The sequence below is a fragment of the Anabrus simplex genome, chromosome 3 (genome assembly GCF_040414725.1).
Source record: "Anabrus simplex isolate iqAnaSimp1 chromosome 3, ASM4041472v1, whole genome shotgun sequence".
Lineage (NCBI taxonomy): Eukaryota > Metazoa > Arthropoda > Insecta > Orthoptera > Tettigoniidae > Anabrus > Anabrus simplex.
Window position 1 is genome coordinate 519,620,700 of NC_090267.1, and position 12,666 is coordinate 519,633,365.

Below are 12,666 nucleotides of genomic sequence, written 5' to 3' on the forward strand. Positions count from 1 at the left end.
GGTGGTTTTTGACTGTTTTCCTATACGTCTGCTTCATGTCGGTAGATTTACTTGTACGTAAAAGAACTCCTGCGTGACTAAATTCCGGCGCCTCGGCGCCTCCGAAATCGTAAAAGTACGGTAGTTAGTGGTATATAAGGCAAATAACATTATTATTTTGAGTATGATACAAGCTCTACTGAGCTTCTACTGGGATTTACCCTTAATTGGTCTATTCGAATAATCATGAGCCTAATAGCGTCCAAGCTTCTATTGACGATGGGCTTCCCACCGGAACCCCGTGGTGATTCCAAGGCAATAAATACCCCATTTCTTCATTTCTTCAGGATTTCACACCAAGTTACCACTGAAATACTCACAAAATTCCTGCCATAATGCGTTCACTATTTAAAATGCTGGAATGATGCAATGTATACTCGTAAAGCCATCGGTGTTGTTGCACTAATTTTCCTCTTTTGTCGGCTAAATTACCCCTGTGATCACATCGTGGGCGTCTGAATGACTTCTCACAATTACATGTTCAAAATTGTAGATTTGGTTCTGACAGGTTGTCATCTGCATGGCATTGAATTTTGGCTTCAAGTGTGCGATAAGGAATTAGAGATTTCCGAAAGTTGTGCTCTGCACGTGTCAGTGTCAACCCAGTAGAATGTGTATATGATATAAATTGGTTTTTATGATTCCCTAGTCACCCAGATAATGTAGATAATGGGTTCATTGCTTTCTTCACAGCCCAGTATTCGTTCATCTTTATGCTTGGGTTGCTTTCTTTTCTCGAGTCTACTTTCCTTCCACTCCAGAACGCAATGTTGTCGCTGACTGTAGAGTGTCGGCTGGTCTGATCAGTATTCTAAAATTATGCCCGTTGAAGATATATTTGGAACCATTTAAAAAAATGTCGAGGTCTTCTGGAACCAGTTTTGTCATTTGTCCCCTCCCTGTAGAAATGGTGTCAATCTCGTTCTTTCTCACGGCTGTGTTATGCTAAGAACTAGGTCCACCTCACTTTACAACTGAAAACTATTTAATATAAACATGTATGAAACATGTTTCGTCTCATCTTCGGCTATGACGTCAACAATGCTCATTGTTGCTGTGTAATAATTTTAAAATGGAATAACCCTTGTCCTTTAAGAACTGTTTGAGAATACACTAAATACAAAATATACACATTATTTACATAAAATTGTCCATTACTTCTTGCAAATTATTTGAACCTTCAAAGTTAAAATTGGAATGACATTTCTTGAAAATATGCCATGCAGTGATAGTAACTGGTACTGAGGTAGATCTGAATTCTGGCAATGGGACCAAATCCACATCAGAATATTTGAAAGTACGTATGAAGTATGTTTAATATATTTTATATAAAAAAGTTTTCACTTGTAAAATGAAGTGTATTGATTGGGTGGACCATTAAACCTAACACTACTTCTTAATTTAAACTGTTTCAATACCGATGTATATGATGGAGTCCGTAAATTGTAATAATGATGTTATGCTGTCTAAATGTAGGCAAAGCTCGTTCTTATGCCTCATTTTGTTTATACCTCCATGTATAGTGTGGTCCATGGTTTTTCTCAGCATCATTTGTTCATTCAGTTCCAATTTTCTGAGTTGTTCTCTTTTGACCATGTTCAAGCATTCTGAGGCATGCAGTGCAGTGAAGGGAAAGGGTTGTTCTTCCAAAGCTCGCTCAGGTTCGCATGTGGTGCATCCCGTCCTACTTTAGCTGCTATTTGACTGAAGGGCTCCATACTCGATGCTAGGAGTTTTGCGGTTCTCAACCCCGAGCTGACTTTCTCTGGAATGCAGCTGATGGAGATAAACAAACGGTTCACTTGTTCTGATATCAAAGTTCCCCTTTGAATTTACCTTTCATTTGAAAAGGTATAATTAACAAAACAAGGCTTAGAAACTTGAAGTGAGAAGGACCTTTGGTATCCATTTGAAACACAGCCTACCATGGAATTTCAGTGATAAATCATTTCGAATGCGTAGGTAATTACCCAACTTGTGCATGCATCGTCACGTAACAAAGGAAATTGTAGGTAGGTTGTTAAAAAGTAGACATGCACTCTCATTTATGATTAATAAAACCGTCGTACCTGAAGAACTTAAGTGGTCTAAAAATACATGCCGTAAAATTCAGAAATGCCTTTTTCCTCTCCAACGCTACTATATTATATTTTCAAAACATGTTGTTTACAGCTGATATAATACGTAATCTTGCTTGTTTTCTGCGACACTGTGCTTACGGACATACCTCAAAACATTAATACAATACTCTAATGGAATTTAAACACTTATGTAAGATTTGTATTTAATCTGCAATATGATTCTCACATTTCATCTTATTGTAGGGAGTGGTCAGGGCGTCGCAGTCTCCACAGCTTGTGCATTGAGTTCTAAATTCAAACCTTAATTACCTTTCCTCGTATGTCCCGCTGCGGATGGGTGCGGTATAAGAACATCATCGGTATCCCCTGCCTGTAGTAAGAGACGACTAAAAGAGCTTCCAGGGCCTCTTAATTTGCGAGCGTGGGTTGACGACCACGAAACAACTAAGTGGGTGTGGAATTGCTTCCATTTACTTGTGCCAGCCTCCTCCCTTTCCATCCAAGCGCTTATTGTGTTCCGAGCCCGACTGTATTGAACTTTTCCTGTGTTCTGGCGATATCTTGTTTCCTCTAAGAGTGAGACTTCTTCTATGAGTGTTCTCTGTTTTGTATCTTTGCAGATCCACCCGCTCCAGCAGTGGTGGTCAGCGGTGGCGACAGAAGTCTTTCCGTTCAGTGGAACATCACTGGCTGTATACCGGCCGATGTAACAGGGTATACAGTTTCTGTGATTCCCCAAGGACCCAAAGGAGATGGCTGTGAACAGACTGATGCAATTGTCTCAAAGAATGTCACTGCTGGAGAAGAAACTGAGGTCACCTTCTCTGATCTGCAACCTTATTACGACTATCAAGTGAATGTCACCGTGAACACGAAAAGTGGGGAAGAGGCGACTGGCACTGGTTACGCAACAACGGCTGAAGGCGGTGAGTGCTTCTGATTCTAGTTCCAGAAACTTTTGTTTTGATACATGTAAACAAGATACACGCAAATTATTGCTCATCTTTTGTGCACGTTTGTCTACGAACTGTATACACATTCTGAGAAACAATGGAAGCAGCCAATTTTCTCCTTACCTCAGTTGATCCGCAGGTGCTAATTTGGCTACGTCTTATTCTCATCTATCTCCGCTAATAGGCTGTGTCGGTTTTGAGGGCTGCCTGCCACGCCAGTGTCTCACGCAGGGTTATAACTACGCATTCTGACGTGGCACGGCTCTTATTATATGTGTGCAAATAAGCGCATTAAGACTACGTGAAGCACTTACAGGCGTGAATTTGCCTTCCTTTGCACCCATATTTCTTTCATTCTTTTACTGGGGGCTTCCTTTCTTGTTGTTCCAGTCTTCTTTGGTCTTTCATCTCGGTCAGCTTGCTGTGTGTGAATTTTGGATCTGGAGATTACCCTGTATTTGACATCTGCGGATGTAATTCCTGTCTGTTTCAAATCGGTTTTGGTTTCGTCAATCCACTTCCTTGTGTCTGTTTTACCTTTGCTCCTTTTTTCACAGAATTCGACTGTTTGTTTGCTAAGTCTGTCGGAGACATTCTTTTAATATTTATTGTTAGTTTATGGCCATGTGAGACAAACCAAATCAGCAGTCACACATTACTGGAAGCCTTCTTTGCATTCTTTCTCTGGAAGTCTTTCTTCTTTTCTCTGTTCCTCCCTTATTATTTCTGTTCTTCATGGAAGAGATTGAAGCTGTCGATATCTTCCCCTATTTAATCCAGACTTGTTGGAAACTTTAGGTCTACTGTCAAATGTTTTAAAACCTGCTTTGTCAGCCTCTTCTCCTCCTAAACAGATGTCCATAAAATGTGAGTCTTCTTTTCTGAATGACTCAATCATTCTTTCACCTTCCTGGTGTAGTTGTCCCCTCCCTCGTATCCTATACCGGCTATCCATGATTTTTGGACTCATTGTCTTGCGGAGGATCTTCCTTTCAAATTTCTAGGGTTCTCTTATTCCGGACATACACTGTGTTGTGTCTTAGTTGAGCTCGCTTGGAGATGCTTTTTCTCTTGCGTGAAGTTTTATTATTATTATTATTATTATTATTATTATTATTATTATTATTATTATTATTATTATTATTATTATTACGGAGTTATCCATGGAATGCAGTGGTGAAAGAAGGTGCGGGCTGGAATGGGTCTAACTACAACTCCGAAAGATGAATTAAAATTTCAATAAAGGTTATATTTTCAATAGACAACAAGATTTAACAAATTTTCACTAGGTGAAATAACAATGAAAAATCAGGTACTATTTACTATAACTTTACAAACGAAAGCACAAGTTAAGGGATCTTTACAAATTCTGGGCTTCGAGCCCCAAGTTTATAATTCCTGAGCCCTCAGCTTACAACCACAAATTACCAAAGGGCAGAAAAACCCTCATTACATGGAGCACTTGCTCCCACCTAGTAATGTCAAGCCTCCTAGAGGCACCTTTCAAAACACCATAAAGAGCTGACCCGCTCTCAGTCTTTCAAGCCTATTAAAGGCAATACAATGCTTTACAATCACTTGCCATCGAGGCGCAACTTACAAGAATTAAACAGGGGTATCTTGTACCCAGCCTACAGGGCCTTAAAAGAAAAATAATAGGTTAATTAAATGGCCCAAAATACCAATATGAATGGAGGCGTAGCTTGCGCTCCTACATGAAACCTTATGAAACATAAGGGGCACTAGGCTGATGACACAGGGGCTATTCCCAAACTAGGGAGGTGACTCGTATAAGAAAATTTTAATGCATTAAGAGTAGAAAATCGGTTATGAAAACGTAGTCACCTAAACTCAAAATGAAGGGTAAAGCACTCTCTATCCCCGATTAACAGTTAAAATAATTAAAATAATTAACAAACTTCTACATAAGCCGGCACTAAGTTACATTTTTAGAAAGGTAGGTTACATTGAAAAGGTTTCGGACCTTTCCCGAGGGATAAACTGCTGAGCTAGCAAGAAATAAATATGTTAAAACGCCATTACCTTGTAGAAGAGCTGCTGGCGGATGAAAGAGGCGCTTCCCGCCTCCTGCTATACTTCCATACACTAAGCTAGATGTTGTACGAGTGGCCGAGAGCCAGGAAAATCAGCAGTTTTTATACTCTCGGGGAAGATTCGAGACCTTTCATGAATGATTAAGACACACCCACAGTCGTTTATTGGGTAGCTTACAGTTACACATCAACATTGGAGAAGAAAGACGCCATTGGCTGAAAATTATTGACAGAAATTTACGATTGGCTAATTTCAAAACTGGCGGAAAGAAAGATTAATATTGCCAACCCACAAATGAAAGTACAACATTTAGTAAAGAACAAACTTATGAATACAAAATATCTTCAAGGAAAAGTTCCTTCACTTCGCACCAGGGTGCATGATCATAATTTTTGGTAGAGACATCCGTGAGAGAATGTCCACACTTCTCGATAATTAGTAAACAAAAACAATTCGAAATTAACACAGTGACATCTTCTGATAAACGGTTGAATTAATTTTGTTTTAAAGTTTAGAGTTTCAGCTGTAGAGGAGTTCTTTAAGGCGGAAAATTCAAATGTGCGGCGTATAGGTGTACCAACCGGTACAATGATTATTATTATTATTATTATTATTATTATTATTATTATTATTATTATTATTATTATTATTATTATTATTATTATTATTATTATTATTATTATTATTATTCTTTGGGGCCATCCAGGACCACGTTAAGTCTCGTTACATTGCTTCGCTTTCTTTTGAGCCCAGAATTCCCTCATTCTCTGTGACTGGGCCCCAGCTTGCGTTCCTCTGTCCTTGTCTTCTTTTCCGTTGCTTGTCTCAGTTTAGCCCGTTCTTCAGTACTTTTTTTGCGGAAGAGATCTCTTTTTTTTTGCTAGGGGTTTTATTCGCACCGACACAGATAGGTCTTACGGCGACGATGGGATAGGAAAGGCCTAGGAGTTGGAAGGAAGCAGCCGTGGCCTTAATTAAGGTACAGCATTTGCCTGGTGTGAAAATGGGAAACCACGGAAAACCATTTTCAGGGCTGCCGATAGTGGGATTCGAACCTACTATCTCCCGGATGCAAGCTCACAGCCGCGCGTCTCTACGCGCACGGCCAGCTCGCCCGGTGAAGAGATCTCTATTGAAGGCGTATTCGGGTTTCATGTGTAGCATTTGGAGGTCTTCTTTGGTGTTCATAAACCAGGGCATTGTGGTTTTGGGTTTGGAGTCAAAACAGTGAAAGATCTGTTTAGTCAGCCTGTTTCCGTCCGTTCTTTTGAGATGGCCGTAATGGCGTGCCCTTCTCTTACGGATTGTTCCTATACTTGTCGCTATTTTACTAGACACTTTTTTTTAATTTTTATAATGGGTTCCATTCTTATAATTGGATCCAGAGATATTTCTGATGATTTTGCGCTTTTTTGCCTCCAGTTCTTGAAGAGTCCTTTCTTAGCTTTTAGGGACAGGGTTTCGGCTGCATACATAACTACTGGCTTCAGAACAGTTTTATTATGGTGTAGTTTAGTATTTTGGGACAGGCATTTTATGCCTAGATTGAGCGCGACGTTTGATGGGCTATTTCAGTTTTGTGAACTCGTTCCTTAAGTGCTTCTTTGTCCAGTCTATTTTTCATTATGATCTCACCGAGACACTTAAATTTTTCTACACGGTTGATATTCCCTTATTTTGTCTGAGGTTTTGCTGGGCATCTTTGATGTTAGTTATTACTTCAGTTTCTTCAAAAGATATCTGCAAGCAGTTTGTTCAGCGATTTCTTTTAGAAGGTCGATTTTCATCCTAGCAGTTTCTACATTGTTTGTCAGAATGGCGATTTTATGAGCAAATGGTAGACAATCGATCATGATCTCCAAAGGTTTTGTTCCCATTCTCAGAGGACTATGATCAGATGACGATTATTATTATTATAATTATTATTATAATTATTATTATTATTATTATTATTATTATTATTATTATTATTATTATTATTATTATTATTATTATTATTATTATTATTATTATTATTATTATTCCTCCTCTGCGAACCATGTGACCTTGCCGCGGTGGGGAGGCTTGCGTGTTCCAATGATACAGATAGCCGAGCCACAGGTGCAACCATATCGGATGGGTATCTGTTGAGAGACCAGACTAACGAATGGTTCATCGAAAGGGGGGTAGCAGCCTTTCGGTAGTTGCAAGGGCGGCAGTCTAGATGATTGACTGATACTTCCTAATAATAATACTCAAGGCTTAGCTGTGTTCATACTGCTACACGGCTGAAAGCAACGGGAAACTACGGCCGTAACTACCTCCCGAGGACATGCAGCTCTCTCTGTAAGAATGATGTACTGATGATGGCTTCCTCCCGGGTAAAATATTCCGGAGGTAAACTAGTCCCCCATTCGGATCTCCGGGTGGGGACTACACGAGAGGGGGCGATCATCAGGAAGATGGATACTGACATTCTGCGAGTCGGAGCGTGGAATGTTAGAAGTTTGAAGAATCGTCGTGGTAGGTTAGAGAATCTGAAAAGGGAGATGGATAGGCTAAATTTAGATGTAGTTGGTATAAGTGAAGTACGTTGGCAGGAAGAACAGGATTTTTGGTCAGACGACTACCGAATCATCAACACGAAATCAACCAGAGGAAATGCAGGAGTTGGTTTAATAATGAATAAGAAAATAGGGCAGCGGGTAAGCTACTACGACCAGCATAGTGAAAGAATTATTGTCGTCAAGATAGACACCAAACCAATGCCCACCACAATAGTGCAGGTCTATATGCCTACTAGTTCAGCGGATGATGAAGAAATTGAAAGAATATATGAGGAGATAGAAGATTTAATACAATATGTAAAAGGTGACGAGAATCTAATTGTGATGGGAGACTGGAATGCAGTGGTAGGACAAGGAAGAGAAGGTAGTACAGTAGAAGAATTTGGATTGGGACAAAGGAACGAAAGAGGAAGTCGGCTGATTGAATTCTGCACTGATCATAATTTAGTCCTTGCCAATACTTGGTTCAAACACCACAAACGACGGCTGCATACGTGGACGAGACCTGGAGACACTGGAAGGTATCAAATAGACTTCATTATGATTAGGCAGAGATTCAGAAACCAAGTGCTGGATTGTAAAACTTTCCCAGGAGCAGACGTGGACACTGACCACAACTTGTTGGTCATGAAATGCCATCTGAAGTTGAAGAAATTGAAGAAAGGAAAGAATGCAAAATGATGGGATCTAGACAAGTTGAAAGAAAAGAGTGTGAGGGATTGTTTCAAGGAACATGTTACACAAGGACTAAATGAAAAGCCTGAAGGAAACACTATAGAGGAAGAGTGGAGAGTCATGAAAAATGAAGTCAGTAGGGCTGCTGAAGAAACGTTAGGAAGGAAGAAAAGATCAACTAAGAATCAGTGGATAACTCGGGAGATACTAGACCTGATTGATGAACGACGAAAATACAAGAATGCTAGAAATGAAGAGGGCAGAAAAGAATACAGGCGATTAAAGAATGAAGTGGATAGAAGGTGCAAGGTAGCTAAGGAAGAATGGCTGAAGGAGAAGTGCAAGGATGTCGAAGGCTGTATGGTCCTGGGAAAGGTAGATGCTGCATACAGAAAATCAAGGAAACCTTTGGAGAAAGGAAATATAGGTGCATGGATATTAAGAGTTCAGATGGTAAGCCACTTCTAGGGAACGAAGACAAAGCAGAAAGATGGCAGGAGCATATCCAACAGTTGTATCAAGGTAACGATGTAGTTAATTTGGTTCTGGAACATGAAGAGGCTGTTGATGCTGATGAAATGGGAGACCCAATTTTGAGGTCAGAGTTTGACAGAGCTGTGAGTGACCTAAATAGGAACAAGGCACCTGGAATTGATGATATTCCCTCTGAATTACCGACTGCCTTAGGAGAAACCAGCATGGCAAGGTTATTTCTTTTAGTGTGCAGCATGTATGAGACAGGAGAAGTCCCATCCGATTTTCGGCAGAATGTTGTTATACCTATTCCCAAGAAAGCCAGTGCTGACAGGTGTGAAAACTACCGTATCATTAGTGTAGTATCTCATGCCTGCAAAATTTTAACACGTATTATTTACAGAAGAATGGAAAAACAAGTTGAAGCTGAGTTGGGAGAAGATCAATTTGGCTTCAGAAGAAATGTAGGAACACGTGAAACAATCCTGACTTTACGTCTGATCTTAGAGGATCGAATCAAGAAGGACAAGCCCACGTACATGGCATTCGTAGATCTAGAAAGGCATTCGATAATGTTGATTGGACGAAGCTATTTATGATTCTGAAGATCATAGGGATCAGATACCGAGAACGAAGGATTATCTACAATCTGTATAAAAATCAGTCTGCAGTGATAAGAATCGAGGGCTTTGAAAAAGAAGCAGCAATCCAGAAAGGAGTGAGGCAAGGCTGCAGTTTGTCACCTCTCCTTTTCAATGTTTACATAGAACAGGCAGTAAAGGAAATCAAAGAGAAATTTGGAAAGGGAATCACAGTCCAAGGAGAGGAAATCTAAACCTTGAAATTTGCCGATGATATTGTTATTTTATCTGAGACTGCAGAAGATCTCGAGAAGTTGCTGAATGGTATGGATGAAGTCTTGAGTAAGGAGTACAAGATGAAAATAAATAAGTCCAAAACAAAAGTAATGGAGTGCAGTCGAACGAAGGTAGGTGATGTAGGAAATATTAGATTAGGAAACGAAGTCTTAAAGGAAGTAGATGAATATTGTTACTTGGGTAGTAAAATAACTAACGATGGCAGAAGTAAGGAGGACATAAAATGCAGACTATCACAAGCAAGGAAGAGCTTTCTTAAGAAAAGAAATTTGCTCACTTCAGACATTGATATCGGAATTAGAAAGATGTTTTTGAAGATTTTCGTGTGGAGCGTGGCATTGTATGGAAGTGAAACATGGACGATAACTAGCTCAGAAAGAAAGAGAATAGAAGCTTTTGAAATGTGGTGTTACAAAAGAGTGCTGAAGGTGAGATGGATAGATCGAATCACGAATGAGGAGATACTGAATCGAATTGGTGAGAAAAGATCGATTTAGCTAAATTTGACTAGAAGAAGAGATAGAATGATAGGACACATCTCAAGACACCCAGGACTTGTTCAGTTGGTTTTTGAAGGAAGTGTATGTGGTAAGAACGGTAGGGGTAGACCAAGGTATGAATATGACTAGCAGATTAGAGCAGATGTAGGATGCAATAGTTACGTAGAAATGAAAAGGTTAGCACAGGATAGGGTGGCATGGAGAGCTGCATCAAACCAGTCTATGGACTGATGAGTCAACAACAAAACATTATTATTATTATTATTATTATTATTATTATTATGATTATTATTATTATTATTATTATTATTATATGCCGTACAAACTAACAATATTTAACGTGGGTATTTGCACCTGGGTCTTATTTTCTCCTTAAATGTAGGACAGTCTTTGGAATGAGGGGATGCTCCAATGGGCTGTGGTGAACATCTTCATATTACCGAGCAGTTGCAACGCACAGAGGTTTGGGACAATTATAACACGATATAGGACAGCCAGACGTTCTGGTGGTGTCTCCGACTCGGAACTGAGGATAAAGGCACGCCTCCTGTGTCGCTTAACGTGCGCTTTGGTTGAGGTATTCATCATAAGTTTTGTGATTAGTTCAACGACTTGATAGAGTCTGGTATAAACATCCTACCTTCCAGTAGCTTCTTACTCTTTCTAACCGTACTGGCCTGGCTAAGTATGGAAGCACATCAACACGCCTTCTAGATTATTCTCGACACGGCTACTAATTAAGAAAGGTCTCTTTGAAAGGAAATTGTGTCCATCGCCTTGGAGGGAACCAAGAATCGTAGCTCACTTCTTGAATAGGCAGCGAACAACATGATTGAAACGTCTTACTTCTTCGAAATACTCTCAGTGCGTTGTGTGAGTCCGCAAGTGCTGTATGGCGTCAAGGTTTGACAATGTACGTCCCATGTTTATTATCCAAATATCACTAAAGAAAAATACAGTTGGCACGTCTTCGCATAACGGGCCACCAAGCTACACTAGTTGTTAGCCAAACTATTGTTGCTGGTGCTTTGATCCTTCAGTGAGCTGTGTCCAGACATCATTTAGATTATTTCTGTAATGCACCTAGTACGGACACGCATTCTATGTCAAAACGCAACGTCTCCCTGTCGGATGAAGTGATAAAAAGGGATGTGTTGGCGATCATGAGGCCTCTACATGAGTCTGGAATTACTTGCGACACACTCCTGCTTTTCCATTAACCTCTCTTTGTCAGCTCTTAATTTATTTCTCCCCTGACGGTATTGAGTTTCCGAGAGCTAGAGAGTCTTTCATTTGTATGCCATTCTCAGCCTTTTCCTGTGTTCTGGCGATATCTTTTTTCCTCTAAGAGTGAGACTTCTTCTATGAGTGTTCTCTGTTTTGTATCTTTGCAGATCCTCACGCTCCAGCAGTGGTGGTCAGCGGTGGCGACAGAAGTCTGACCGTTCAGTGGAACATCACTGGCTGTATACCGGCCGATGTAACAGGGTATACAGTTTCTGTGATTCCCCAAGGACCCAAAGGAGATGACTGTAAACAGACTGATGACATTGTCTCAAAGAATGTCACTGCTGGAGAAGAAACTGAGGTCACCTTCTCTGATCTGCAACCTTATTACGACTATCAAGTGGATGTCACCGTGAATACGAAAAGTGGGGAAGAGGCGACTGGCACTGGTTACGCAACAACGGCTGAAGGCGGTGAGTGCTTCTGAATCTTGTTATAACTCTTATTCTAGTTCCAGAAACTGAGTTTTATTTTGATACATGCAAATCAACTGACACGCAAATTATTGCTCATCTTTTGTGCACGTTTGTCTACGAACTGTATACACAGTCTGATAAACAACTGAAGCACCCAGATGGGGAAGAGGAACACGTGTTGAGAGGGTTTGCTGTGATTTCCAAGGACTTGGCAGTACGAGCCCCCTTATGAATATCCCTCTGGCCTGGATTAGGTATCCTCTCCTGAGGCAAGCTTGCCCGTAACTGGTCTTGGATACTATCACTGGCACATATGTTCTATCGGGAACAGAACTCGGGATCTTAATGTTCACGGTAGTACCTCAGTGACATGCAGAGAGTTCATAGAGACATTTGCCGTCTGTGGACGAATATTGTTCTGTTGAAAAATGGCATCACGATACTGTCGCATGGGAGGTAACACATGATGACGTGACGTACAGTTGTGCTATCAGAGTTCCCTCAATCACTCGCAGCCGTGACCTGAAGCTCCCTACACATTGATGCCTCTCCAAAACATTCGAAAAAGTGACTTCTCCCCAACTTGCAGACGATGGTCATCCGTGGTACCGCAGAACAGCCATTCATCGCTGAAAACTATCATCTATAATAATAATCACCGCGATTCATCGCTGAACACAATGCGGCAGTCCATACTCCACGGTCCCGGCACCAGTGCAAACCCAGCTGTTTGACTTATTGTGTTAACAGCAGTGTTTGCGC

General features: G+C 40.5%; 1 protein-coding gene across 1 annotated transcript in view; it reads left to right on the plus strand.

The window, feature by feature from the left end:
• Nucleotides 1-12,666, plus strand: part of LOC136866889 (receptor-type tyrosine-protein phosphatase H) — an 819,913-nt gene that overhangs the window by 375,925 nt on the left and 431,322 nt on the right. The window contains exons 8-9 of the mRNA XM_068227107.1: nucleotides 2,741-3,046; nucleotides 11,596-11,901. Coding sequence (XP_068083208.1) covers nucleotides 2,741-3,046; nucleotides 11,596-11,901 — 612 coding nt within the window. The remainder of the gene's footprint in view (nucleotides 1-2,740; nucleotides 3,047-11,595; nucleotides 11,902-12,666) is intronic.